At 42.9% G+C, this 24203-nt stretch overlaps 1 protein-coding gene across 1 annotated transcript; it reads left to right on the top strand.

The window, feature by feature from the left end:
* The first annotated feature begins 1299 nt into the window (after window positions 1–1299).
* On the top strand, window positions 1300–22967 carry Smu1 (SMU1 DNA replication regulator and spliceosomal factor). The gene is made up of 12 exons (XM_052176246.1): window positions 1300–1413; window positions 3670–3880; window positions 5388–5540; window positions 6592–6702; window positions 8126–8254; window positions 10836–10955; window positions 15113–15229; window positions 16508–16635; window positions 17633–17759; window positions 20253–20420; window positions 21490–21642; window positions 22690–22967. The coding sequence occupies exons 1-12, from the start codon at window positions 1388–1390 to the stop codon at window positions 22786–22788; spliced, it is 1542 nt and encodes a 513-aa protein (XP_052032206.1). The 5' UTR covers window positions 1300–1387; the 3' UTR covers window positions 22789–22967.
* Window positions 22968–24203: the final 1236 nt, after the last annotated feature.

The raw sequence follows: 24203 nt of genomic DNA, 5'->3' as shown, positions 1-24203 counted from the left end.
CTCTGGCTGTCTCGAAACTCACTTTTTAGACCAGGCTGGCCTTGAACTTCCTGCCTTTGCCTCCCCAGTGCTGGAATTAAAGGGGTGTGCTAACACTGCCTGTCTGAGACTGTGTTTTTTAGAGTTGATGGGAAACAGGTGATTTGAAAACTGAACGAGCTGGGCACGGTGGTACACCCCTTTAATCCAAGCCCCGTAGAAGAGCCAGTTCATTGTAACAGTAGCACATAGCATTTTCTCTAGTTTCAAAGGACTGTTTTTAAGATGTTCCCAAGGCATGGTGGTGCACACTTTTAATCCCAGTCCTCCGGAAGCAGAGGCAGGCAACAAGGCCAGCCTGGCCTACACAGAAAAATCCTGTGTCTAAAAACAAACACAACACAACTAAACAACAACAACAACAACAACAAAATCAAATAAAAAAGTAAACAGTATATGAGAGGCTATATTGAAAGGCTCTAGTTTTGATGGGCTGGGGGGAAAAGAAGACTGTAAAGAAGTTGTGTGGAAGGTATGTGTAACAGACTAGAGCAAGAACCATTAGAAACCCCTAGATTATCTCAATATGTAATTTTACTAGATTTGACACTGTGCTATATATACTTTGCCAATATACTTTTAAAATAGTTTTATTGGAGATAGGCACAGTGATGTACATCTGTAGTTCTAACCTTTGGAAAGTAGAGGCATCTTCAACTACATAATTAGCTTGAAGCCAGCTATGAGCTGCGTGTCCATCCCACCTTCTTCCTAGACTTTATTTATACAATTCATCAATATTTGTCTATTTGTTTTAAAGTGGGGATTTAACCAAGACCTCTGACTTGCTAGTAAAGCACTCCATCACTTAGCTTTGTCCTCAGCTCTGTCACGTCATGCCAGTAAGGTATGATTTAAAGTCTATAGTGAAAGGAGTCTCAAATCTGTTATAACTTTGCATTTGGTTACATTTCTTTTTCCGTAACCGCAACTTTTTCAACTTAATTCTTAGCTGGAGCTGAGCGTGATAATGCACACCTTTCTTTAATCCTAGCGCTAGGGAGGCAGAGGAAGGTGGGACAGCCAAGGCTATAGGAAGACTCCGCGTGTGGGTCCATGAAACCGAAGGACATTCGCAATCGTGCCACACTTTCGCCTCCACCTCAGGAGGCCAGGCTCAACTGCAGATCCCTATACTTTCGAAGCGGGCTCTCTAGCTCCACAAAGACTTCAGACTAACACACGGAACCCCGCACCTCAGGCACCGCCCACCTGGGCGTGTCCTTTCTTCGCCCTTCTTTAGATCCCAGCGTGGCGGAAGTGACGCAGCGCGGCCGCCGGAGGTGTCGCGCGGTGCTGTGCGACCGGCTCTGTACTGAGTGGGGCCTAGGCCCGGAGTGTTACCGCTATGTCGATCGAAATCGAGTCTTCCGAGTGAGTCCTGCCGTGGCGTGTTCGCGGCGTGGCGTGGCGTGGGGTGGGGTGGGGTGGAGGGTACTCGGGAGGACGTCGGAGGGGGCTGCGCGCCGGAGGCTGCGGCCTCGAAGCCCTTTCCGGGTTGGCTCCCTCTTAGTTGGGCCCGCGGGAAAGCTGCCATGGGGCGGGCAGCCGGGAGCCCCTGGGCTCCGGCGTGGGGCTGTGCAGGGCACACGGAGCAGACCTGACTGCTGTGTTTTCCTCTGCCAGACACCCCTCCCTCGGCGCTGCCGGGGTGTCGCCAGCGCCCCAGCCTGCCTGTGAGGCAGCCCTTCTTTCTGGTCCAAGCACTAGTTATCCTAAAGGCTCGGTTGCTTCGCCGATCTGATCAGATCCAGTGTGGGCTCGTGTTTCAGTTTGCAGCTTGTAGATAGAGAACCTCTGTGTGGACACAGAGGATTTGAATATTGGGTCAGAAGAATGATAGCTCGCGAAGGCGCGTGCGGCGAGGAGCTAGGTGGGCGGGGAGTGACTGACTGAAGAGTCTTGCTTGGACTCCCCAGGACTCCTCCCGCCGCCTCTTGCTTTCTGAAAAGTAAAATTAAATTAGCAAAGAGCTGTGTTCTGAGTGCAAGGGAGAGATAGGTTTGTTCTGAAGATCTGCAAAAAGCAGGGTTTATTAAGTCGGCTGAGTCTGAAACCTGCTACGTGTTTTTAAGACTGAAGCTGGTCGTGAAGTATGCACAGCTGTAATCGCAGCACTTAACAGGCGAGTAGGAAGGCCTGGAGTCCAGCCTGGGCCTCTTCATAGCGAGATACGTGTTTCTAACTCAGTTATATGTAGGTCACTTTTTTTTCCCCCTGGGTTTTGTTTAGTTTTCGAGACAAAGGTTTCTCTGTGTAGCCCTGTCTTGGAACTCACTCTGTAGACTAGGCGGGCCTCACACTCAGAGATTCACCAGCCTCTGCCTCCAGAGTTCTGGGATTAAAGACATGTGCCAAACACCCTGCTTTATAAATCATCTTTAAATGAATGTATGTTTTGATTGCGGGAGGCAGAGAGTAGACAAAAAACAGTAAGTAAAATATGACACAGTAACAGATGGTCAGTGTATAGAAAAATAAAACAGTGACAAACAGTTGGAAGGTATAACTTAAGTCAGGGCAGGCACTGCAAAGGATTTTTTACTTTGGGACCTAATAATAACCTTAATGACCAATCGTTGAACCTTGAGGAATATGACCTTGACCTGTGCATGGTCATATTATTATTGTTGTTATTATTATTTTGTTGTTGTTTTGAGACAGGGCTTCTCTGTGTAGCCCTGGCTGTCCTGGAACTCACTCTGTTGACCAGGCTGGCCTCGAACTCAGAGATCCACCTGCCTCTGTGTCTCTGCCTCCAGAATGCTGGGACTCAAGGCATGTACCAGCTCCTCCCTGCTTGTTGTCTTTTTTTTTTTCAAAAATTTATTTTATGTATGTGAGTACGCTGTAGCTGTCTTCAGACACTCCAGAAAAGGCTGTCAGACCTCATTACAGATGGTTGTGAACCACCCTGTGGTTGCTGAGAATTGAACTCAGGACCTCTGGAAGAGCAATCAGTGCTCTTAACTGCTGAGCCATCTCTCCAGCTTGTTGTCACTTTTTAATGGATCAGATTTTCTACAGCAATTTAGATGATTTAATTTGTTATTTAATTTTGTTGTTTTGAGGCAGGGTTTCTCTGTGTAGTCCTTACTGTCTTGGAACTCGCTCTGTAGACCAGGCTAGCCTCAGAAATCCACCTGCCCCTACTTCCTGAACGCTGAGATTAAGGATTAAGGCGGTGTGCCACTACTGCCTAGCCAGTTGATTTTAAAAAGAAAAAAAAAAAAATCAGTGACTATTATAGGTTTAAAGTATCTCACACAGGGCTGGAGAGAGGGCTCAGCGGTTAAAAGCACTGACTGTTTTTCCAGAGGTGTGGTGGCTCACAACCATCTATAATGGGATTTGATGCCCTCTTCTGGAGGGTCTTAAGACAGCTACAAGCCTGGCAGTGGTTGCGCACGCCTGTAATCCCAGCACTCTGGGAGGCAGAGGCAGGCGGATTTCCGTGAGTTCGAGGCCAGCCTGGTTCTACAGACCTGTCTGGAAAAAACCAAATACAAAAAACAAAACAAAACAAAAAGTATTTCACACAAATGTCCAATAGATCTAGTGATCAGAATAATAATGGCTACCAACATGCTTTCAGTCTCCAGACTGTATGACTTTCTTTATTTCTTCCAGTGTGATCCGTCTAATCATGCAGTACTTGAAGGAGAACAGTTTACATCGGGCGCTGGCTACCTTACAGGAGGAGACTACTGTCTCTCTGAATACTGTGGACAGCATTGAAAGTTTTGTGGCTGATATTAACAGTGGCCACTGGGATACTGTTTTACAGGCTATACAGTCTCTGAAATTGCCAGACAAAACCCTTATTGATCTCTATGAACAGGTAAGATGAGGTGATGTTCTTGAGGTTTTTGGTTGGTCCTTTAATTAGGAAGTATCAGCGAGCTTCTCTTCAAGCACTTAGGGGATATAACTCCTTGTAAAATGTTCATTTTACAAGACTCAACAGTGGATTTTTTCCTTCCCTTTTGGAAGATTCAAGATTTTTCTCAAATTATTTCTTGGTATGATTTTGAGGATCAGACCCAGGGAAACTGAAATTATTTTTTAGGTGGTCATTAAATGAAATAGTCTAAAGCTGAGCATGGTGGTTTGAGACCAAGTGGTGTACATAATGAGTTCTAGGCTGACCAGGAGTATATAGTAAGACCCCGTCTTAAAGGAAGAAACAAAACAAAAAACAAAAGAGAGGAAAATTTTAAATCATATAATGTGATTCAGTTTAGGCACTGACACTAGAATTAACACATACCACTAAGTCTGACATAGATTTCTCTTATTTCAGATACTATATACCCCTACTATGTTGGGGTATGCAGGGACAGGGCATATTTATTTAATTCATTTAACTTTTTTTCTTCCTTTTTCTTTGTGTTTTTCAGTTTTTGTTTTTGAGACAGGATTTCTCTGTGTAGCCCTGGCTGTCCCGGAACTTGCTATATAGATCCAACTGGCTGTGAACTCAGAAATCCATCTGCTCCTGCCTCCCTCAGTGCTGGGGTTAAAGGGATGCATCATGACTGCCCACTTTAGGTCATTTAGGCTTTTGGCTTGTTATATTTGGTGGCTCACATGACACGATCAGATTTGATAATCTACTAAAATAATCCATAGAACTCAGAAAACCTCTGTATTTATGTGATTAGTTTGTTTGTTTTTAAATCAAGGACACCACAGATCAGTACTAGCCAAAGGAAAAGACAGAGCCAATCTAAGAGAGCCCTGCATGTAGAACTTTGTCTCTGTGGAAAGGGCTGTGACACCCACCTGCAGATCCCCAGCCAGAGGCTTCTGTGGAGATTTTGTTACATAACCCCACTGGTCAATACAGTTTCCAGCCTTAGTCTTCACCACCACCCCCCCCCCCCCCACTTCCCCACTGGCTCTTTTCACCAGAGGTGAGGTTGACTCAAAACCTTAACCTGATAGCATGGCTTTTCTAGTAAGCAGGCTCTGTTCTAGGGTATCATAAATTGACATGTTACTCAAAAGGCTATTGAATAACATAATTTTGTCACCAGTAGAATTTTAAGGGTTTTATAAGTTCTAAAATATGACCCTAGCACAGACATTGACTTATTTTTTATAAAATAACACTGAGGTGTGATCATTCAGACTTTTAACCTTAGCACTTACAGGGTGGCCTGGTCTACATAGTGAGTTCCGGGTGCTCCAGAGCTGCATTTGTAGTCAGCCCCTATTTCAAAACAATCAAAACCAAGAAAAAAATGATAATAAAAAGAAAATTAGAATTTGAAGGATGATCATGGTGGGGGTGGGGGTTGCTAAAGAGAATGTGCTGAAAAATTGGTTTTCTTTCCATTGTCCAGGTTGTTTTGGAATTGATAGAGCTTCGTGAACTGGGTGCTGCCAGGTCACTTCTGAGACAGACAGATCCCATGATTATGTTAAAGCAAACCCAACCAGAGCGCTATATTCATCTGGAAAACCTCTTAGCCAGATCTTACTTTGATCCTCGTGAGGTATGTCTATGGTAGTTAAAAGATAGCCTTTTTAATTGTGAAAACTAAGAAATATGGCCTTGCAGAAAGAATGTTTAAACTTTGTTTGTATATGTGTATTTGGGCAGGCATACATGTGTGGGGGTCAGAGGACAACTTACAGGAGTTGTTTCTTCTCATTTACTATGAGATTCAAACTCATCATCACGCTTGGTGATAAACACCTTTTTTCCAAAGATCCATCTATCTCATCCACCCAGAGAAGTACCACTTAATACACACACATAAAGACATAGTTTCTTTTTCACAAGACCTTCCACTGGAGAGCTATCAAGATAAAAGAAAGGAGAATGTAATAGGAACTGGATTATAGAAAGTTCGGATTTGGCCGAGCGGTGGTGCCGTACACCTTTAATCCCAGCACTCTGGGAGGCAGAGGCAGGTGGATTTCTGAGTTCAAGGCCAGCCTGGTCTACAGAGTGAGTTCCAGGACAGCCAGGGCTACACAGAGAAACCCTGTCCCAAAAAAAAGAAAAGAAAAGAAAAAAAAAGAAGGTTTGGATTTTTGAAGAATGTGATTCTTTGGCCCTGCAAGTATTTCTGAAATTAGAACCACACCTCTCTCCTTATCACCTGGGCTCTTCAGGAATAACTGTGGAGATGACTGATCCCAGCGCTCTCAAATACTTCTGAAATGCAAGTGTGCAGAATTAGAAAGTTATTTTAAAATACAATTTAAAATACAAATTTGGTTTAATTCCTCACCTGTTTAACTGGATATTTTGTTTTTGTTGTTTTCCTCTTTGAATGTCGTTTCCTTTGCTTTTAAATTTTTTTCTAAGTGTGTGTGTGTGTGTTCTTATGTGTACGTACATACATATGTGTACCTGTCTAAGGAGGCTAGAGGCATCAAATATATCTAAGGGCAGTTGTGAGTTGACTAGTGTGGGTCCTGGGAATCAGCCTTCTTCTCTGGAAGAGTAGTACATGCTACCAGCTGCTGAGGGATCTGCTGTGCTTCATTGTGCTTGGCTTCTCCTTGGACATGATGTCACCTCCTTTTTTTTCCTAGGCATATCCAGATGGAAGTAGCAAAGAGAAAAGGAGAGCAGCAATTGCCCAGGCGTTAGCTGGGGAGGTCAGCGTGGTGCCACCTTCTCGTCTTATGGCATTGCTGGGACAGGTAATTAAATAGGTGAAGTTACCCTGAGTTCTGGTACTGGTTCCTGTGTAGAAGGCATATTTCTGAGCTAAGGAAATGGCACAGGCTGGGAGTGGAACCTACCTATGAAGCTGACTGCTCAGTAGCTGTGCCATGCACCCTTCCTCTTCTGCTGGAACAGCAGACTAGGCATCCGGGACTATGAGTGCTGGCATCTTTAGAGTTATGTTGGGACTGTGCGAGGGTGGGGTCGGGTGGGGCGGGGCTTGGAATGATGCTCATGTTCCATGCAGTCCTTACTCTTCCCGTCTTCCTTGTCAAGCTGCGCCTGTGGCTTGGTTAGGAGGACAAACCACTTGCTTCCTGTGCATGAGATTGTAGATTTGTTCCCACCAAAACCAATAGTGAGGCATAAGTTTATTTCCTGACGTGAAAAAAAATACGTATTTATGGAATTGCTGTGAGTACATGTGTGTGTGCATGTGTCTGTGTATATGCATGTACATGTGTGCACAAATACCAGCACTTGGGAGATAGAGGTGACTTAGGGAGAAAAGGAGTTGTTTCATTATATACTCTAGGAAAGCCAGGATAAGAGCTCAAAGCAGGAATGTGGAGGCAGGACCTATAGCAGAAACTAGTTAATATGCTGCTTATTACCTGGGACCATCTGCCCAGGGATGGTACTGCCCACAGTGGGCTGGGCCCTTACATCAATTGTTAATCAAGGAAACATCCTCACTTCTGCCCATAGGTCAGTCTTTGCAGATGATTGGTTTTTGTGTCAGGTAGGCAAAAATGAACCATCAGGAGTGCAAAGCACCCTTGTCTAGATGTGTTCAGGGTAGTATTCATTAGATAAGTTGACAAATTGGAAGCAGTGCAAATATTCACTAATACATATGTTGATTAGATAAACAGAAACTTCCAGCAAACAGTATATTTTACAGCCATTAAAATGATAGTTTTGCAATTCCTAATACATATGGACTGGCATATTAAGGTATGTCAGAATATGAGGTGAAGAAAATACAAATTTAGTATATAGTGTAGTTATTAATAGAGCAATTAAAAAAGTATCATGTCAGAGGATGACTAATATAATGAGTAGAAGGAATTATGTAAAAATGTTATTAGTGGCTGGCTTTGAGTATTGGAACCCTGCTTTCTACATTTTTGTGTATAATAGAAGGAAATAACAGCAACAATAATAATTAATAATGAAATAATGGTGTGAGATAGTAGATTTTTCCTGTCAGGGTCTCCCATGAGAAGTCCGTGCACTTGCCTACCCTGAACCATGATTGTGTGTGGATGGTTAAGGGTGGTGTGACTGAAAGCTTACTCATTTCCACACACCTCCTTCTTTCAGGCATGTGTTTGCTGAGCAGTGATTACTGGCTCTTCAGAGCTTCTGAGCACATTGATTCTTCCTTTTTCACAGGCATTGAAGTGGCAGCAGCACCAGGGATTGCTTCCTCCTGGGATGACCATAGATTTGTTTCGAGGCAAGGCAGCTGTCAAAGATGTGGAAGAAGAGAAGTTTCCAACACAGCTGAGCAGGCATATTAAGGTAGGGTCCAGTCAATCCCTTAGACATGTAACAGTTGGTGATCAGTTGTTGGCTACTATCATGTATAGAGCCAGGCCTGCCTCAGGAGCTGGGGTTCCAGGGCGGAGAGCTCTGATGTCCTCCCTGGGTTCTCTTGGTGCCCATTTTGGGGGTACTGCACTAGCTTGGCAGTGTTGCATGTGAATTGTACACACAAGTAGATACATATTTGACATTCAGCCCATAGTCCTATATTTAGAGAAATGGTTCACTGTTTGGTTAAATCTTGGACTATATGAACTGTCTACCTATATGACCTGCTAAACATTCATGCTTAGTCTGTTGCATCTCAGGCAAAGGGTCAGTCAGGGCTGTGAAACTGACTTGTGATGTTAAGGAAATTTATTTTATCTAATGGCTTACTTAGTTACTATGTGAATTAATGCCAGGGATTAGACCTAGAACCTCAACGTACCACTGACCACACCTTGATTTTATTTGGATACTTTTTTGGGAGAAGGCACAGTCGAGTAGTTCAGTTCCCAGAATTAGAGGTATGCTTGCTAACATTAGCATCTCTTTTACATTCTAGCTTCTCTGTAATTTTGTGTGTTTATTGAAGTCATGGATTCAAAAGTGTTGCATATTATGGGGATAGGGAGATGGCTCAGTGGATTAAAAAAAATGCTTGTTATGCAAAGATGAGGACCTGAGTTTGGATTCCCAGCACCCACATAAAATTGAGTGTGACAGCCTGCATGTGGTAGTCCAGTGGTGGGGTAGAGTCTGACAGATAGTATAGGCTTGCTAGCCAGCCATTCTAGCAGAACGTGGGGAGCTCCAGGTTTAGTGAGAGACTGTGTCCTGAAAATAAGGTAGAGAGAGGCACAAGATACCTGATTCTGACTTTAGCCTCTGCATGTGTGTGCATGGATGAGTACACCTGCATGAACATGTGCACACATGCATACACTGCACTGTACATAAATGCGCGCACACACAGATGTCAGGTATCCTTTAACACTCTGACCTTAGCATTTTGGATTTGTTTTTTTCTGCACTGTATACTCTTTTTTTTTTTTTTTTGTTTTTTTTTTTTTTTTTTTTTTGAGTCAGGGTTTTTCTGTGTAGTCCTGGCTGTCCTGGAACTCACTCTGTAGACCAGGCTGGCCTCGAACTCAGAAATCCGCCTGCCTCTGCCTCCCAAGTGCTGGGATTACAGGAGTGAGCTACCACGCCCGGCTTTGCACTGTATACTCTTAACTGTGTACTCTGGCATTTTTGAGTAGTGACTTTACATACTTTGGTGTCATTCTGTTGATGCCACTGAGCTAGATTTTTTTTCCAGTGTAACTTTCTGGCATGCAAGGTTTGCAGTGAAAATATAACTAGACATGATGGTGCATTGCCAGTAATTTTGCAGGCTGAGGCAGGAAGACTCGAGTTCAAGGCCTGCCTCGGACCTAGACTCAGTTCAAGTCCAGTGTGGGCAACGCACTGAGACCTAGTCTCAATCGGACAGAGGGCCCGGGTAGGCCAGCAGGAGAGCACCTGCTGAGGATGTGTGGACCGGGGCTGCGCCCAGCACTACAAACAAAAAAAAGGGGAAACCATGTTAGTCTTTTCCTACCATCTGTCTACTGTCCTGTGGTTTCCCTGACATTGGAACATTGTCAGTGCCAGTGTTGAAGGCATTTACCAAGCAATAGCTTGTCTAATAATTAGTCCTAGGCCTTTATTTTCCCTAAAGATTTGTTTATTTTTTTAATTTCACATGTATGGGTGTTTTGTCTACATGTATATATCTGTGCTCCACATGCATGCCTGCTGCCCATAGAGGCCAGCAGAGGGTCCTGGATCCCTTGGGATTGTAGTTAAAGATGGTTGTGAGGTGTCTTGGGGTGGTAGAATTTGACTCCAGGTCCTATGTGAGAGCAGCCAGTGCTCTTAACTGCTAAGCCATTTCTCCAGCCCCTGGCCCAGTTTTGCTAAGCTACACAGTATCCTATGATTCAGTAAAGGTTGTGAAATAGAGATGGAAATCTTATTTTCAATACTCATATTTCATATTTTGCAAATGAATCCTCTATCCCTTCCATCCAGAGCCACAGCAGAAACGTATTAAGCCATGTTAATTTGTGGCTGCAAAACCATTTTAATAGTTGTTCTGGCAGGAAGTTATTGTTTGAACCAACTGAAGTATTTGTTCTATACCTCATGAAAATAAGAGTATTTTTTTTTCAGGTAGGTATAGGTGATAAATGCTTGTATCCCAGCACTTATTGGGGGCTGAAGAAAGAAAGAATGATGTCAAGTTTGAGGACAGTGAGTTCTTGACTAGCTTAGGCTGCATAGTGAAATCATCCTTGAAAGAACAAAACAAAGTGGTCTCTTTGGGAATAATTGCATTAAAACAACATTTAGATGTAAAACTGGTCAGATAAAGCATCCACCAGGGTCAGGTGTAGAAGTGCCCTCTGGTACTCTATAATGTGGGCATCTGTAATTATAAGCAAGGCTAGGGTTTTGCAAAAGGTTAATTGGGGATTGTTTTAAGATGATTACATAAAAATTTGTGTCTTCATTATTTCCCCTGGAACAGTTTGGACAGAAATCCCACGTGGAGTGTGCGCGGTTCTCCCCGGACGGTCAGTATCTGGTCACTGGCTCTGTTGATGGGTTCATTGAGGTATGGAACTTCACCACGGGCAAAATCAGGAAGGTAAGTATTTTAAATGCATTAACTTTTTTAGGAAGAACTGCTAATTTTTCCTTAATTCTCTGTGTCTTATTTTTTTTTCTTAATTTTTTTTTTTTTTTTTTTTTTTTAGTTTTTATTTTTGTTTTTTTTGAGACAGGGTTTCTCTGTGTGGTCCTGGCTGTCCTGGAACTCACTCTGTATACCAGACTGGCTTCAAACTCAGAAATCCACCTGCCTCTGCCTCCCAAGTGCTGGGATTACAGGCTGCCTCCCAAGTGCTGGGATTACAGGCGTGTGCCACCACCACCTGGCTCTGAATTTTTATTTTATTTTATTTTATTTTATTTTATTTTATTTTATTTTATTTATTTATTTATTTTTGGATTTGTTTTTTTTGAGACAGGGTCTCTCTGTGTAGCCCTGGCTGTCCTGGAACTCACTCTGTATACCAGACTGGCCTCAAACTTTTCTTTTTCTTTTTTTTTTTAATAAAGATTTATTCATTTATTATATGTAAGTACACTGTAGCTGTCTTCAGACACACCAGAAGAGGGCGTCAGATCTTGTTACGGATGGTTGTGAGCCACCATGTGGTTGCCGGGATTTGAACTCAGGACCTTCAGAAGAGCACTCAGTGCTCTTAACTACTGAGCCATCTCACTAGCCCCCCTGAATTTTTATTAAGGGAAAATATTCTTTTCACTGATTTTTATAAAAATTCAGAACTTTTTGTAACCTTTTATTTTGAATGAGTAACATGTCTATCTAGAGTTGAGAGAGTGTCCTGAGGTCTTTAATGTGTGAGACTCCTGCCCCTGTTGTTGAGGTAGTCGGAGCTCTTCTTTGGTTGTGCCATGGCTACCCATTTCCTGGCTTTCCAGCAAGGTTCTGTGTGTGCTAGCCGATACTCATGTGTCTTCCTAGTGCTGCTACACAGATGGTGGCATACACGCCATGTAGTGTATTTTGCTTCTTGCTTTCCTCTTTTTAGTATGTAAAAAGCGACTTAGGTAATAGTCGCTGGATTACATTGAATTGTATGAAATGAATCATGAGTCCCTTAAGGTTGCCAGTCTTACCTAATTGTAACTAATATTTTTTTTTTTTTTTTTTTGGATTTGCTTTTTTCAAGACAGGGTTTCTCTGTGTTGCCCTGGCTGTCCTGGAACTCACTCTGTAGACCAGGCTGGCCTCGAACTCAGAAATCCACCTGCCTCTGCCTCCCAAGTGCTGGGATTACAGGTGTGTGCCACCACCGCCCGGCTACTAATGGTATTTTTTATGATTGAAATTTTTATGTAAATAACCAGCATTTTCTGTTCCGTGAAGCCTGAGTCTATACACCCCATGCATGTATACATATATGAGTTAGTGTGTGCAGGTGCATGTGTACATGTGTACATGTGTGTGCTCATGTAAAGGTCAGAGGACACCCTCAGGTATTGTTGCTCAGGCGTTGCCCACCTTGTGTTTTGACATAGGATCTCTCACTGATGTGACTCCACCAATAGGCTGGGCGGATGGATCAGACCTATCTGCTTTCCTGGCTCAGGAATTACAAATGTAGACCGTGCCTTTTTTTTTTCCCACATAAATTTTGGGGATTGAATTTAGGTCTTCATGCTTGTAAGACAACTCCATAGCCCGTTTGTCCATTTCTTTCTTTTTTTTCTCCGAATGGGTTTGTAGGGACTCTTTTCTATTTTAAGGAAATCAAAAATACACATCACAAGGTCTGGAGAAATGACTCAGGTTTGCTGTGTAAGTATGAAAACTTGAGTTCAGGGCCCCAGAACCCATGTAACTATTGGGTGATTGGTTTGGCAGTCCACCTATAATTCTAGTCTTTGAAAGGAGGAGACAAACATCCCTGGAGTCAAACGGCTAGCCACACCCCTCATATTGGTTAGCTCTGAGTTCAGTTGATCCACACTTCATTAAATAAGGTGGAAAATGATAAAAGAATCCATGTCAGCCTCAGGACCCCATGTACATGCATGCCCATGTACCTATTTACACATACGAACAGACATAGTCCATTTGAGGGAAAAAACAGTTACTTCTAAAAATTTTCAATTTTGATTTTTATCTTCTGAAGTGGCTTGCAGTTTTGTATTAATGGCTTGATTTTTTTTTTTTTAAATCAAATTTTTTTTCTCATGGTTTGCTATTTATGTATGTATGTATGTATGTATGTACTTACCAACTTGGTGCCTAAGGAAGCCAGAAGGGGGCATTGGTCTCCTTGCTTGGGTGCTGGTAACCAAACTTGGTCGTTTTTTTTCCTTTTGTGTTGTTTTGTTTGTTTTAATGTAAAGTCTCTCTGTGCAGTGTAGGCTGATTCTGCTTCTGTCTCCCTGACTGCTGGGATTATAGGGGTGTATACATCACAGTGGGTCATAAGAAGGGTGGTTTCGTTTGTTCTGTTGAGAATTGAACTCAAGACCTTACACGTGCTAGGCAAGTACTCTTCTGAGGTACACTTAATCCTATATTTAGTTTGTCTGTCTGTTGTTTTTTTGAGACAGGGTTTTTCTGTGTAGCCTTGGCTATACTGGAACTTGATTTGTAGACCAGGCTGGCCTTGAACTCAGAGATCTGCCTGCCTCTACCTCCTTGAGAGCTGGGATTAAAGGAATGCGCCTCTACTGCCCAACCTTGTTTTAGTTTTTGATTCATCTGGGATTTGTATAGGAGGATAAAGTTGGTGTAGATCCAACTTATTTTTTCCCCTTCAGATTACTACTTACTGATTTTTATTCATTAACTTAAGTGTCACTTTTATTACTGAGTACTAAATTTCAATCCATAAGTAGTGATCTTTTAAGTTGCATCGATCCTTTGTTTATGGGTACTTGTGTCTGTGGCACCTGTATTGAGGTGGATGGGCAGCTTGTGGGGACTGGTTCTCTGCTGATACTGTGTGGGTCTCAGGAATTAAACTTTCAGTAATAAATCTCTGTGCTGGCTAGATTTTATGTCAACGTAACAGAAGATAGCATTATCTGAGAGGAAGGAATCTTAATTGAGAAAAATCCATGTAATAGGGTTGTGGGCAAGTATGTGTGGCATTTCTTAATTAGTAACTGGTGTGGGAGGATCTAGCCATTGTGGGTAGTGCCATCCTCCTCCCCAACCTCTAAACCCTCTTTATACCCCACACCTGCCCCCTTACCTCCACTGGTAGTCCTGGGTGCTATAAAAAGCAGGCTGAATAAGCTGTGGGGAGGAAGTTAATTAGTAGATTGGGGGTGCAGGCTGTGCCTCAGCTCCTGCCCCCAGGCTCCTGCTCTGCTTGAGTTCCTGCCCTCACTTCCCTCAGTGAAGGCAGTTACCTTGATACATGATGAGATAAGTCCTTTCCTCTCCAGGTTGCTTTTGGCCAAGGTGTTTATCACAGCACTAGAAACTAAACCTCTTTACCTACTGAGCCCATCTTGCCAGCTAGGGTACGGATTTTATGGGTGATTTATACTTTTAGTATGTTTGGCTTGAAAAATATTAAATACATTGTGGAGTCGATTCTCTCTTTCCACCTTTACATGAGTTCCAGAGATCAAAGTCAGTGTCAGGCTTGTGTGGCAAATGTCTTTACCAGCAAAGTCATCTTTCTGGCCCTTTTGTTTAAACCATGAAACAATCTTATTTCATAATTAGAAGAAAAATCATAACTTCACTTTCCATGTGTAGTAACAACATACCTCTAATCCCAGAACTTCCATGCCTCAGGCATACAAAATGAGAACAAAAAAAGAGTGCAGCAGACTTTGGTTGCAGGTGATAGATGACAGATGACATCAGGCGCAGGTTACACAACAGGTGACTTTAGGAATGCACATGACTGTTTGAGACACACGCTTCTTTACTAAAGACAAAGTGTGAAACTAGAGAGCCAGTCTAGAGGTTCAGTGAGTCACCAGAGGCTCTGGCATGCACCACCATACCCACTTTGTGTTGGTACTTTCTACAGTGCCATCCGAATTGTGTAAAGTTATTTATCCTTTCTTGTATCAGTTCATAAGGAAGCTGTACATGGCACAGCTAATTGCTTTGGAATTTGGGTAGACACAATTTAGCATCCTGCTTTTAGTCAATTTCAAGTGTTCTGGGTGGGGCCACTGGGACATTGGTTTGGGTTTTGCGTTACTTTAACAACTGTTAATCATCACTTGCTTTAGGATCTTAAGTACCAAGCCCAGGACAACTTCATGATGATGGATGATGCTGTCCTCTGCATGTGTTTCAGCAGAGATACTGAAATGTTAGCAACTGGGGCCCAAGATGGAAAGATCAAGGTATGGGTCAGTGCCAAGAGTGCTTGATTCAGCATTTTCAAGCTTTGTTTTGTTTGCTTACTTATTTTGGTTTATTGAGAACAGGTGTCTCTGTAGCCTTGGCTGTCCTGGAACTCACTCTGTACAACTTGATGGCCTTGTACTCAAGAGATCTGCCTGCCTCTGCTTCCCAAGTGCTGGGATTAAATGTGTACACCACCACCTCCTAGCTGTTTTCAAGTTTTTAAATGGTGTGGTTTTTATGACATTCATTATCTAAATAGCTCTATGTATTGAGCATCAACTTGATGCTAATTTCTTTTTCTTGTTCAGTTTTACTAATAATTCTGTCTGGAATGATCTGTTAACATGTTAAAGACATACAGTTGGTAAATTACAGATCTGGCACTTTAGTTCAAATCTGTACATGTCTGTTTTGGTTGTGTCTTTAATGTATTACATGTTGATATATATACATGTAATATATATATTACCTATATAACCTAGCTGTGGTTTATTTTTGGTTTCTGATTATGGGCCTGGGGCTAGGTAAATATGGAAAATGGTCACTGCTTAATGAACTTAACTTCTGCCTTTTTGGTTTTGGTTTTTGTTTTTGTTTTTTCGAGACAGGGTTTCTCTGTGTAGTCCGTCCTGGAACTCACGCTGTAGACCAGGCTGGCCTCGAACTCAGAAATCTGCCTGCCTCTGCCTCCCAAGTCCTGGGATTACAGGCGTGCAGCATCACTGCCTGGCCTTTTTTTTTTTTTTTAAGTAGTGTTTTGGATTGAACTTGGGACCTTGTGAATGTTGGATGAACACTCTTACCCTGGGTTGTTTTTTGTTTTAAAGGTTTATTTGTCTTAGTTTGTTTTTAGAATTTATTTTATATGTGTGAGTGCTTTGCCTGCATGTGTATATGTGCACTGTGTGTGCCTGTTACCCAAGGATGTCACAAAAGGGCATCAGTCCCCTGGAACTGAACTTGTAGGCAGTTCTGAGCCACCATGTGGGGTTGGGAATTGAACCTGGGTCCATTACAAAAGCAGCAAGTGCTCTTAAATACTGAGTCATCTCTCCAGTCCACCACTGTTGTTGTTTTTTAAATTCCTAGCCTTGAATCTTTAATAATTTATAAGGAAAGAATTGTAAGTTTCAGAAGATTTTGTATGATTGCATTCATTAGACATGCAAGATTGAATGTTGACATGCATCTTGAGACTGACTTGGTACATTAGCACCGTTTTGTGAACTGTATCTGCTAATGCTTTATTCACATGTTTTATTTTCTTAATAAAGGTTTGGAAGATTCAGAGTGGACAGTGTTTGAGAAGATTTGAAAGGGCACATAGTAAAGGTGTCACCTGCCTAAGCTTTTCCAAGGACAGCAGTCAGATCCTCAGTGCTTCTTTTGACCAGACAATAAGGTAAGAGGAATCCTTGAACTGTCTTTCTGAAGATCTGATAAATAGATCAATGCCCCTGAGGGGCTGTTTCCAGGATATGGGGTATGTGAGGCTCATTGTGTCCAGTTGAGGTGCACAGCACTGCTCTGTTTGAGTTTGTATCCAGAAGAGATTTGAAAGGGTGAACTAACAGTGTTTCTAGTTTCTCAGTGTGTGGTCTGCGAAGCTAGGTGTGGAGTTGGTGTGTAGAGGTGGCGGCTTGGACTCTTTAGCACTTGAAAGGCAGAGACAAATAGACCATGAATCCTAAGCCAGCTTGGACTTCCTAGTGAAACTGTCATCTGTGTTATAATCACTTTAGAGGACATTTTTACAGATTGCTGGGACACAGCTGAGACCACTAATTCCTTTTTTGTTTTGTTTTTTTTTTTTTTGTTTTTTGGATTTGGTGTTTTCGAGACAGTTTCTCTATGTAGCCCTGGCTGTCCTGGCAACTCACTCTGTAGACCAGGCTGGCCTGGAACTCAGAAATCCGCCCGCCTCTGCCTCCCAGAGTGCTGGAATTACAGGTGTGGGCCACCACTGCCTGGCTCACTAATTACTGATCTTTTACTAGTCTGCACAGAAACCTAAGTTACTGACATTTCTCACAGTCTCTTCCTGTGCAGGTTCTTTGTTTTTGTTTGTTTGTTTATTGTTTGACATAATGAAAATGATACTATGTATAGTTCTTTAATATTGTAATGCTTTTATAATTCATCTAAAGTGTATTCAATACTTTGCTTCCAGAAATAACATACTGGAATTTTTTGGGGGGGGGGTTGGATTTGGGTTTTTCGAGTCAGGGTTTCTCTGTATAGCCCTGGCTGTCCTGGAACTCACTCTGTAGACCAGGCTGGCCTCCAACTCAAACTCAGAAATCCGCCTGCCTCTGCCTCCCAAGTGCTGGGATTACAGGCGTGCGCCACCACTGCCTGGCTAACATACTGGATATTATTCTTTTACTTTTATTTGACAGAATTCATGGTTTAAAATCTGGAAAAACACTGAAGGAATTTCGAGGCCATTCTTCCTTTGTTAATGAGGCAACGTTTACACAGGATGGACATTACATTATCAGTGCATCCTCTGATGGCACTGTGAAGGTGATGTGTTACCCTCCACTCATTCTGGGCTGTCTGCCCTGGGTTGCTTTGTAAGAAGGTATTGTTGGTCAGGATGGTGATGACACAGCATTTGAGTCTGTGCCCAGGGTTCCTTAGTTGTCTGCATGGTATGCATTCCTGTAACTCTCAAACCCTGAGCTTTACCATGGATAGAAGGTGTTCTCCTCAACTTAGCGGTGCTTCTTTCATAGATACACGCAGTAGTTCAGTCTTCCCATAGCTGTAAGCCTGTACTTAGAATCCAGTTCAGAAGTCCCTGTTTCTTGTGTTTCTCCCCAAGTTGAGGGCTTTCCTTATATTTGAAGAGGAGTAGGGGCAGGGAAGCATAGAAGTGTAGTGAAAGTCATCAGTAACCTTGGGCCTTTGCACGCATGCCTAGGCTCACAGAATAATGGCTCTCAGACTTCTTGTATGTGAATAAATGCCTAGACCAACAGCTTGGCTCTGTTCCCTGACTGGCTCATAATTTAAGCATCTATTTATTCTAAGTCATGCTACATGGCTGTTACCTGGTCCTTGGTTTCATGCAGCTGTCTTCTGTGTCTAGGGTGAATCTTCCATGTCTGTGTCCCAGAATCCTTTCTCTCTGCTGGATGTCCTGTCTTCTAATCATGCCTCAGCTCATTGGCCATAGGCTTTTTGTTGACAGTTGAAGCTTCCATACATTGCACAAGAGACTATGTCTACACAGAAATAAGAACCTTCCAGCAGTTGTGAGTCTGAGGCAGTCCTGCCTCGGGTTCAGTGCTATTCTAGCCTGTATGAGACCTTGTCTTCAAAAAATAAGGGGCCAGGTGGTGGTGGCACATGCCTTTAATCTCAGCACTCGGAGGCAGAGGCAGGAGGATCTCTGTGAGCTCAAGGTTATACTGGTCTACAGAGCTAGTTCCAGGACAGTTGGCTACACAGAGAAACCTTGTTTTGAAAAGCAAAAAAAAAAATCAAAGGATGGGAGGGACAGCTCAGTGGATAAGAGTGCCTGTTGCTCTTGAAGGAAACCTCCTGTCAGTTCCCAGCACTTCACTTACATGGTAGCCCTTAAACATTTGTGATTCTAGTTCCAGTAGGTTCAGTTCTTTTGGTCTCTGGTGCTGGATACATATGGTGCACATCCCATAAATGCAAGCGAACCAGTTGTATTCATAAATAAAAAATATGTGAGCTCAGAATTGTCAAATACCCTTTGCCTGGCATATCTCAGCTGAGGTATTTGGTCTTTGTTACCGTAAAGATTCGGTTATGTCAGAGGCTGGAGAAAAGGCTGTGGTTAGGAGCACTTCCTGCTTTTCCAGAGAACCAAGGGTTTAATCCTTGTACCCATGTTCTAGAATGGCCTGGGAAAGAAGGGAGGAAAAAATTACCCAGGAACTGAGGACACAGCTCAGTACAATGCTTATTAGGTGAGCATGAGGACTGAACTTGGAATCAAAGGTTCAGGTGAAATGTCTGGCTGGAAAGCCCCAGGGACTGTCCTGTCTCCTTCCCAGGTCTGGGATTACTGGCACTCAGCTTTTATGTGGGTTCTGGAAATCAAACCTAAGTCCTTATGTGTAGGGAAAATGGGCAGGCGCCTGTGTACCTATAAAGGGATGGCGAGTGCCTGTGTGCCTGTGTAGGGAGGCTGCCCTGCCCAGAAGATGGGGCCGTATTGGCAAGGGCCCTGTACCTGAGGAGGAAGCCTGGTTGGGGGCAGAAGAGTCTTTGGTCCTTTCTGGCCACATGGAAAGGGGAGAAGAATGGGGGAAGAGAGAGACAAGAGAGCTAGGGGGGCCTGGCATTCCCTTTTATAGTGGGCTGGGTTACCTGGGTGTTGCCTTGCCACTGTGGGGTGGGGAAAACCTGGCTGTAGCCAGGTAACTGTGGGGTGGGGTCCAGCCAGGATGGTTATGACCAACACTCATGCTCACCTAGCAAGCCCTGTACTGAACCATCCTCAGTTCCTGGGTAATTTTTCCTCCCTTCTTTCCCAGGCCATCCTAGAACATACTTTCTTAAGATAGGGATCCTTCTGCTTATCCTCTTGATGGCTGAAATTACTGTTTTGTGCCATCACGCCTGGTATTTTGTTGATTTGGGACAGATCTGGCGATACAGTAGTGTAGGCTGACTTTGACCTCTCAACTCCCTGAGTATGTGCCTCTGTGCCAGCTTCTGGTATTTAAAGGCAGCAGTGTTGAAACAGCTAATTTCAGAGTTATGTGGTTCTGTTAGCTAAGGAAGATTATATATGAAAGATCCTGGATCATAAAGGGCTTTTATTGTTCAGCTTGTCGCTTTCATTTTATCATGCTAGGTAAATGCTGAAGAAGTTCATGTTTACTATCCATATGGTGGTGTTGGTTGGTTGAGTCTCTTAAAATCAAGCAGCTTTATTAACTTATTTGTTAATTTTTAAGACTTAAAGCTTTAGAGATGCTCATAATCTAAATGTTTATGCTTTATATATATATATATATTTTTTTTTTGTGGTAGATCTGGAATATGAAGACCACAGAATGTTCAAATACCTTTAAATCCCTGGGCAGTACTGCAGGGACAGATATTACAGTCAACAGCGTGATTCTGCTTCCTAAAAACCCAGAGCATTTCGTTGTGTGTAACCGGTCAAACACTGTGGTCATCATGAATATGCAGGGGCAGGTGAGTGCTTGGGAAGTGCTTCTGCCTGGTGTGAGCAAGCACAGTTCTCAGCTGTGTGGATTTGTAGCAAGCATGGAGAAGTATATCCTTTCATCCTTCATCTAATTTGCCCTTTATTTTTTGAGACAGTCTTGCTGTGTAGCCTGGTCTACAGTCAAACTCAGTGACCCCTTTCAGACTTCTGAGTGTTGGGTTTCTAGGTGGACCATGCCCGGCTCTGGTTTGTCGTTGAGCCTCCTGTAGATAGCAACACCCCCGTTTGGGGCCGTCCAGTGTGGTGTGGATTACTCTTTTGGGACATCTAACTACCATACAGCCTAACATGGGATATCAGTGGGAGAAAGCAGCAGTGTCCCACTGTAGCCTAGGGTGGCCTTGAACTCTGGGTCCCCTTTCTCCACTCCCCCACCTCCCTCTACCTCCCTACCCCCACCCCAATGGCTGGGACTGTAGGTGAGCACTACCAAGATGAGTTTAATGTTTATATCATAAAGCAAAGACTTAGTTGGGTGGGGTATGGGCCTTGCATCTTTAGAGTGGACTGGTGAATGGAAGTCTAGGTAACAGTGAAAACTAGAAGTATATTGATTTAGAAAATGGTTGATGTGAGCTAATGAATTTGCCTCATGAAAACAAGGTCAGTAAACCAGAGGACAGGGCTGGTGACGACTTGGATGCAAAATTGAAAATTTTTGTCAGCTGTTTTTTAGGTAGCTTATCTGTTGAATATTCAGGCAGGAAGATTTAGCACATTCTGAGTGGAACTTGTGATAGTAACCAACGTGCAAAAAAAAAATGTAAAAATGTCAGGCTTGAAATCTTTGTTTTCTCAGTGTCTGATGCATGGCTGTTATTGGGAGGTTGGAGGCAGAAGGATCAGGAATTCAGAGTCAGTTCAGAGTCAGCCTTGGCTGCATAGGAAGCTTGAGCTCAGCCTGGCTACCTGAGCCCGTCTTAAAACAGAAAGGCCTTAAGTGCTAGGCTAGGCTAGCAGCAGCAGTAGCATGCTGCCTGTGGCTGACCTGCTCTAAATCTTGTTCTGCTTTTGTCGGGATGTGATGTCTTCTAGATTGTCAGAAGCTTCAGTTCTGGTAAAAGAGAGGGTGGTGACTTCGTCTGCTGTGCCCTCTCCCCTCGAGGCGAGTGGATCTACTGTGTTGGGGAGGACTTTGTGCTCTACTGCTTCAGCACAGTCACTGGCAAGCTGGAGAGAACTCTGACGGTGAGTACTCGCTCGGGGGAATGTCGTCCTCTCAGCTCTGCAGTACAATAACCGTCTGCACTGGAGGCATTTACCAATAAATAGTTGAATAATTGTGTTATACGTTAGAATTCAGGTGTATTGTAGAACAGTTCTGCCTTAGGGAAGAGGATGACTGTACAGAAAGCAGAGAAGGGCTATACTGTCTAGCCAACTGGGCTAGATCTTCTGGGGCAGCCGAGGGACTGGAGACAGAATGCTTTTACCAGTTCCTTTAGAAGGTAAATTCCTTGCATATTATCCTTCCAAATTAATTGCTTTTGAGACTTTCAGCTTTAGAGTATTGTTTCAAATAAGTTGAAGGTATCTGGAATAATTTCCTTCCTTCCTACTTTTTATTTTTTGTTATTCAAGATAGTTTCTCTGTGTAGCCCTGGTTGGCCTTGAACTCAGATCCATCAGTTTCTGCTTCCCTTCTGGGATTAAAGGCATATACCACCACCCAGCTTATAAGGAGTAATTAAGGCCGATTGCTATAATAAACAGTCCCCAGATTTCAGTGGTTTAACAAGATAAAAAGCTTTTTTGTTTTTTGTTTTTTTTTTTTGAGACAGGGTTTCTCTGTAGCCCTGGCTGTCCTGGAACTCACTCGGTAGACCAGGCTGGCCTCGAACTCAGAGATCCACCTGCCTCTGCCTCCCAAGTGCTGGGATTAAACTTTTTGATTATATCACAATGCAGTGTTAATTGGCGAGCCCTCTTTTAAGCAATGCCTAGAGTATATGGCATCTTGGTGTTTCTTCTTCCTCCTCACCCAACTCTGGAGGCCTCTGGAGAGTGTTCCTTAAGACCTATATACCTGGGCTGGTGAGATGGCTCAGTGGTTTAAGAGCACTGACTGCTTTTCCAGAGGTCATGAGTTCAAATCCCAGCAACCATACGGTGGCTCACAACCATCTGTAATGAGGAAACAAACCTATGGGGTAGAGCAAGAGGGAGAAGGGAAGGGGGAAAAGGAAAAAGAAAGACCTGTGCACCCTGACTGTGCTTTCATGTTTCACGTTCTAGGTTCATGAGAAGGATGTGATTGGAATCGCACACCACCCCCACCAGAACTTGATTGCCACCTACAGTGAAGATGGGCTCCTAAAGCTCTGGAAACCCTAAGTCAGCCTTTACAGCGCAGCCGGGAGCATGCGCTCCAGTGGAGGGAGGGCATGTTCGTGTGTTACTTTACTTTTCCATGTCTGTATCCTAGCATAAAATGTGTAAATAAGTCAGAATGATGTATTCAGTAGCTGGGGGTTCTTTTAAAAAAGATTTTAATAAACTTAAACCTTTCTTTACCATAAGTGCTCATAAAGGGGGAGGGAGTTATTATTCTTGATCCTGAAGTCTGGTAATGAGTGTAAAACAGACTAATATGAAAGAGGCTTGGGCTGGAGAGGTGGCTCAGCGGTTAAGAGCACTGACTGCTCTTCTGAAGATCCTGAGTTCAAATCCCAGCAACTACATGGTGGCTCACAACCATCCGTAAGGAGATCTGACACCCTCTTCTTGAGTGTCTAAAGATAGCTACAGTGTACTTACGTGTAATAAAATAAATAAATCTTAAAAAAAAAAGAAAAAGGCTTAGTGATACACGTTTTAATTAGCATTTCAAATAGTTTTTCTTCTAGAAATATCAGTATCTCAAATCTTTTGGTAGAAGATTAATAAGCAGATAAACTAATGATGCCTTTAAGATGCTTTAAATGGCAACTGTTTCTTAAACAGGAAATTTTGTAATATTTGCTTACTAAGGCAGGCATGAAAAAGTTTTGGTTCTCTTGTTAGCCTTCTCACTCTGAGCTGTTTCAGTCCTACTCTTGTATTCCAGTTTCAGCAAGTTATGGGTTTATGGGATTTGATGCTTGGGCACCTCTCTTTTCTATGTAGAGGATGATTTAAAAACTGAAAATGTACTGTTGTAAAGAAAAACTAGGCCAGACAGTGGTGGCATACACCTGTAATCCCAGCTCTTGGGAGGCAGAGGCAGGCAGATTTCTGAGTTCAAGGCCAGGTCTACAGAGTGAGTTCCAGAACAGCCAGGGCTATACAGAGAAACCCTGTTTCAAAAAACAAAAAACAAAAAGAAAAGAAAAACTAGAAAAGGACCTTATGTATCATAAAAGTCTATTATGCATATATTTTTATGTATATATGTATATATATTTTTTAGTGAACTGAAGAAAAACCATTCTATCAAAAAAATCCTTGAAAATGGGTTCCATGTTGATGTCCTTCACGTTTAAACCAAAGATGTATAGAGCATTTATAATGAAGTTAGCTATGCTAGGCTGAATCCAGACAGCCTTCTTCTCCTAGGCTTTAAAAAAAAAAAAAATTGTAAAGATTATTTTATGCGTGTGAGTATGCTGTTGATTCTTTTTTTTTTTTTTTTTGGTTTTTCGGTTTTTCAAGACAGGTAAATCCCATTACAGATGGTTGTAGTTGCTGGGATTTGAACTTGGGACCTTTGGAAGAACAGTGCTCTTAATCACTGAGCCATCTTTCCAGCTTTCTCCTAGGCTTGTGTGTGT

This window comes from Apodemus sylvaticus, chromosome 3, assembly GCF_947179515.1.
Source record: "Apodemus sylvaticus chromosome 3, mApoSyl1.1, whole genome shotgun sequence".
Classification (NCBI taxonomy): Eukaryota; Metazoa; Chordata; class Mammalia; order Rodentia; family Muridae; genus Apodemus; species Apodemus sylvaticus.
Note: the sequence above shows the minus strand (reverse complement) of the source record. Positions and strands in the feature narration are given on the sequence as shown.

What these genes read in the sequence shown, in the direction of transcription:
- Smu1 (XM_052176246.1), top strand. Translation starts at nt 1,388, where the DNA reads ATGTCGATCGAAATCGAGTCTTCCGA. An exon ending in TCATGAATATGCAGGGGCAG is followed by an intron (nt 20,421 to 21,489) that starts GTGAGTGCTTGG and finishes GATGTCTTCTAG; the next exon opens with ATTGTCAGAAGCTTCAGTTC. An exon ending in AGCTGGAGAGAACTCTGACG is followed by an intron (nt 21,643 to 22,689) that starts GTGAGTACTCGC and finishes TTCACGTTCTAG; the next exon opens with GTTCATGAGAAGGATGTGAT.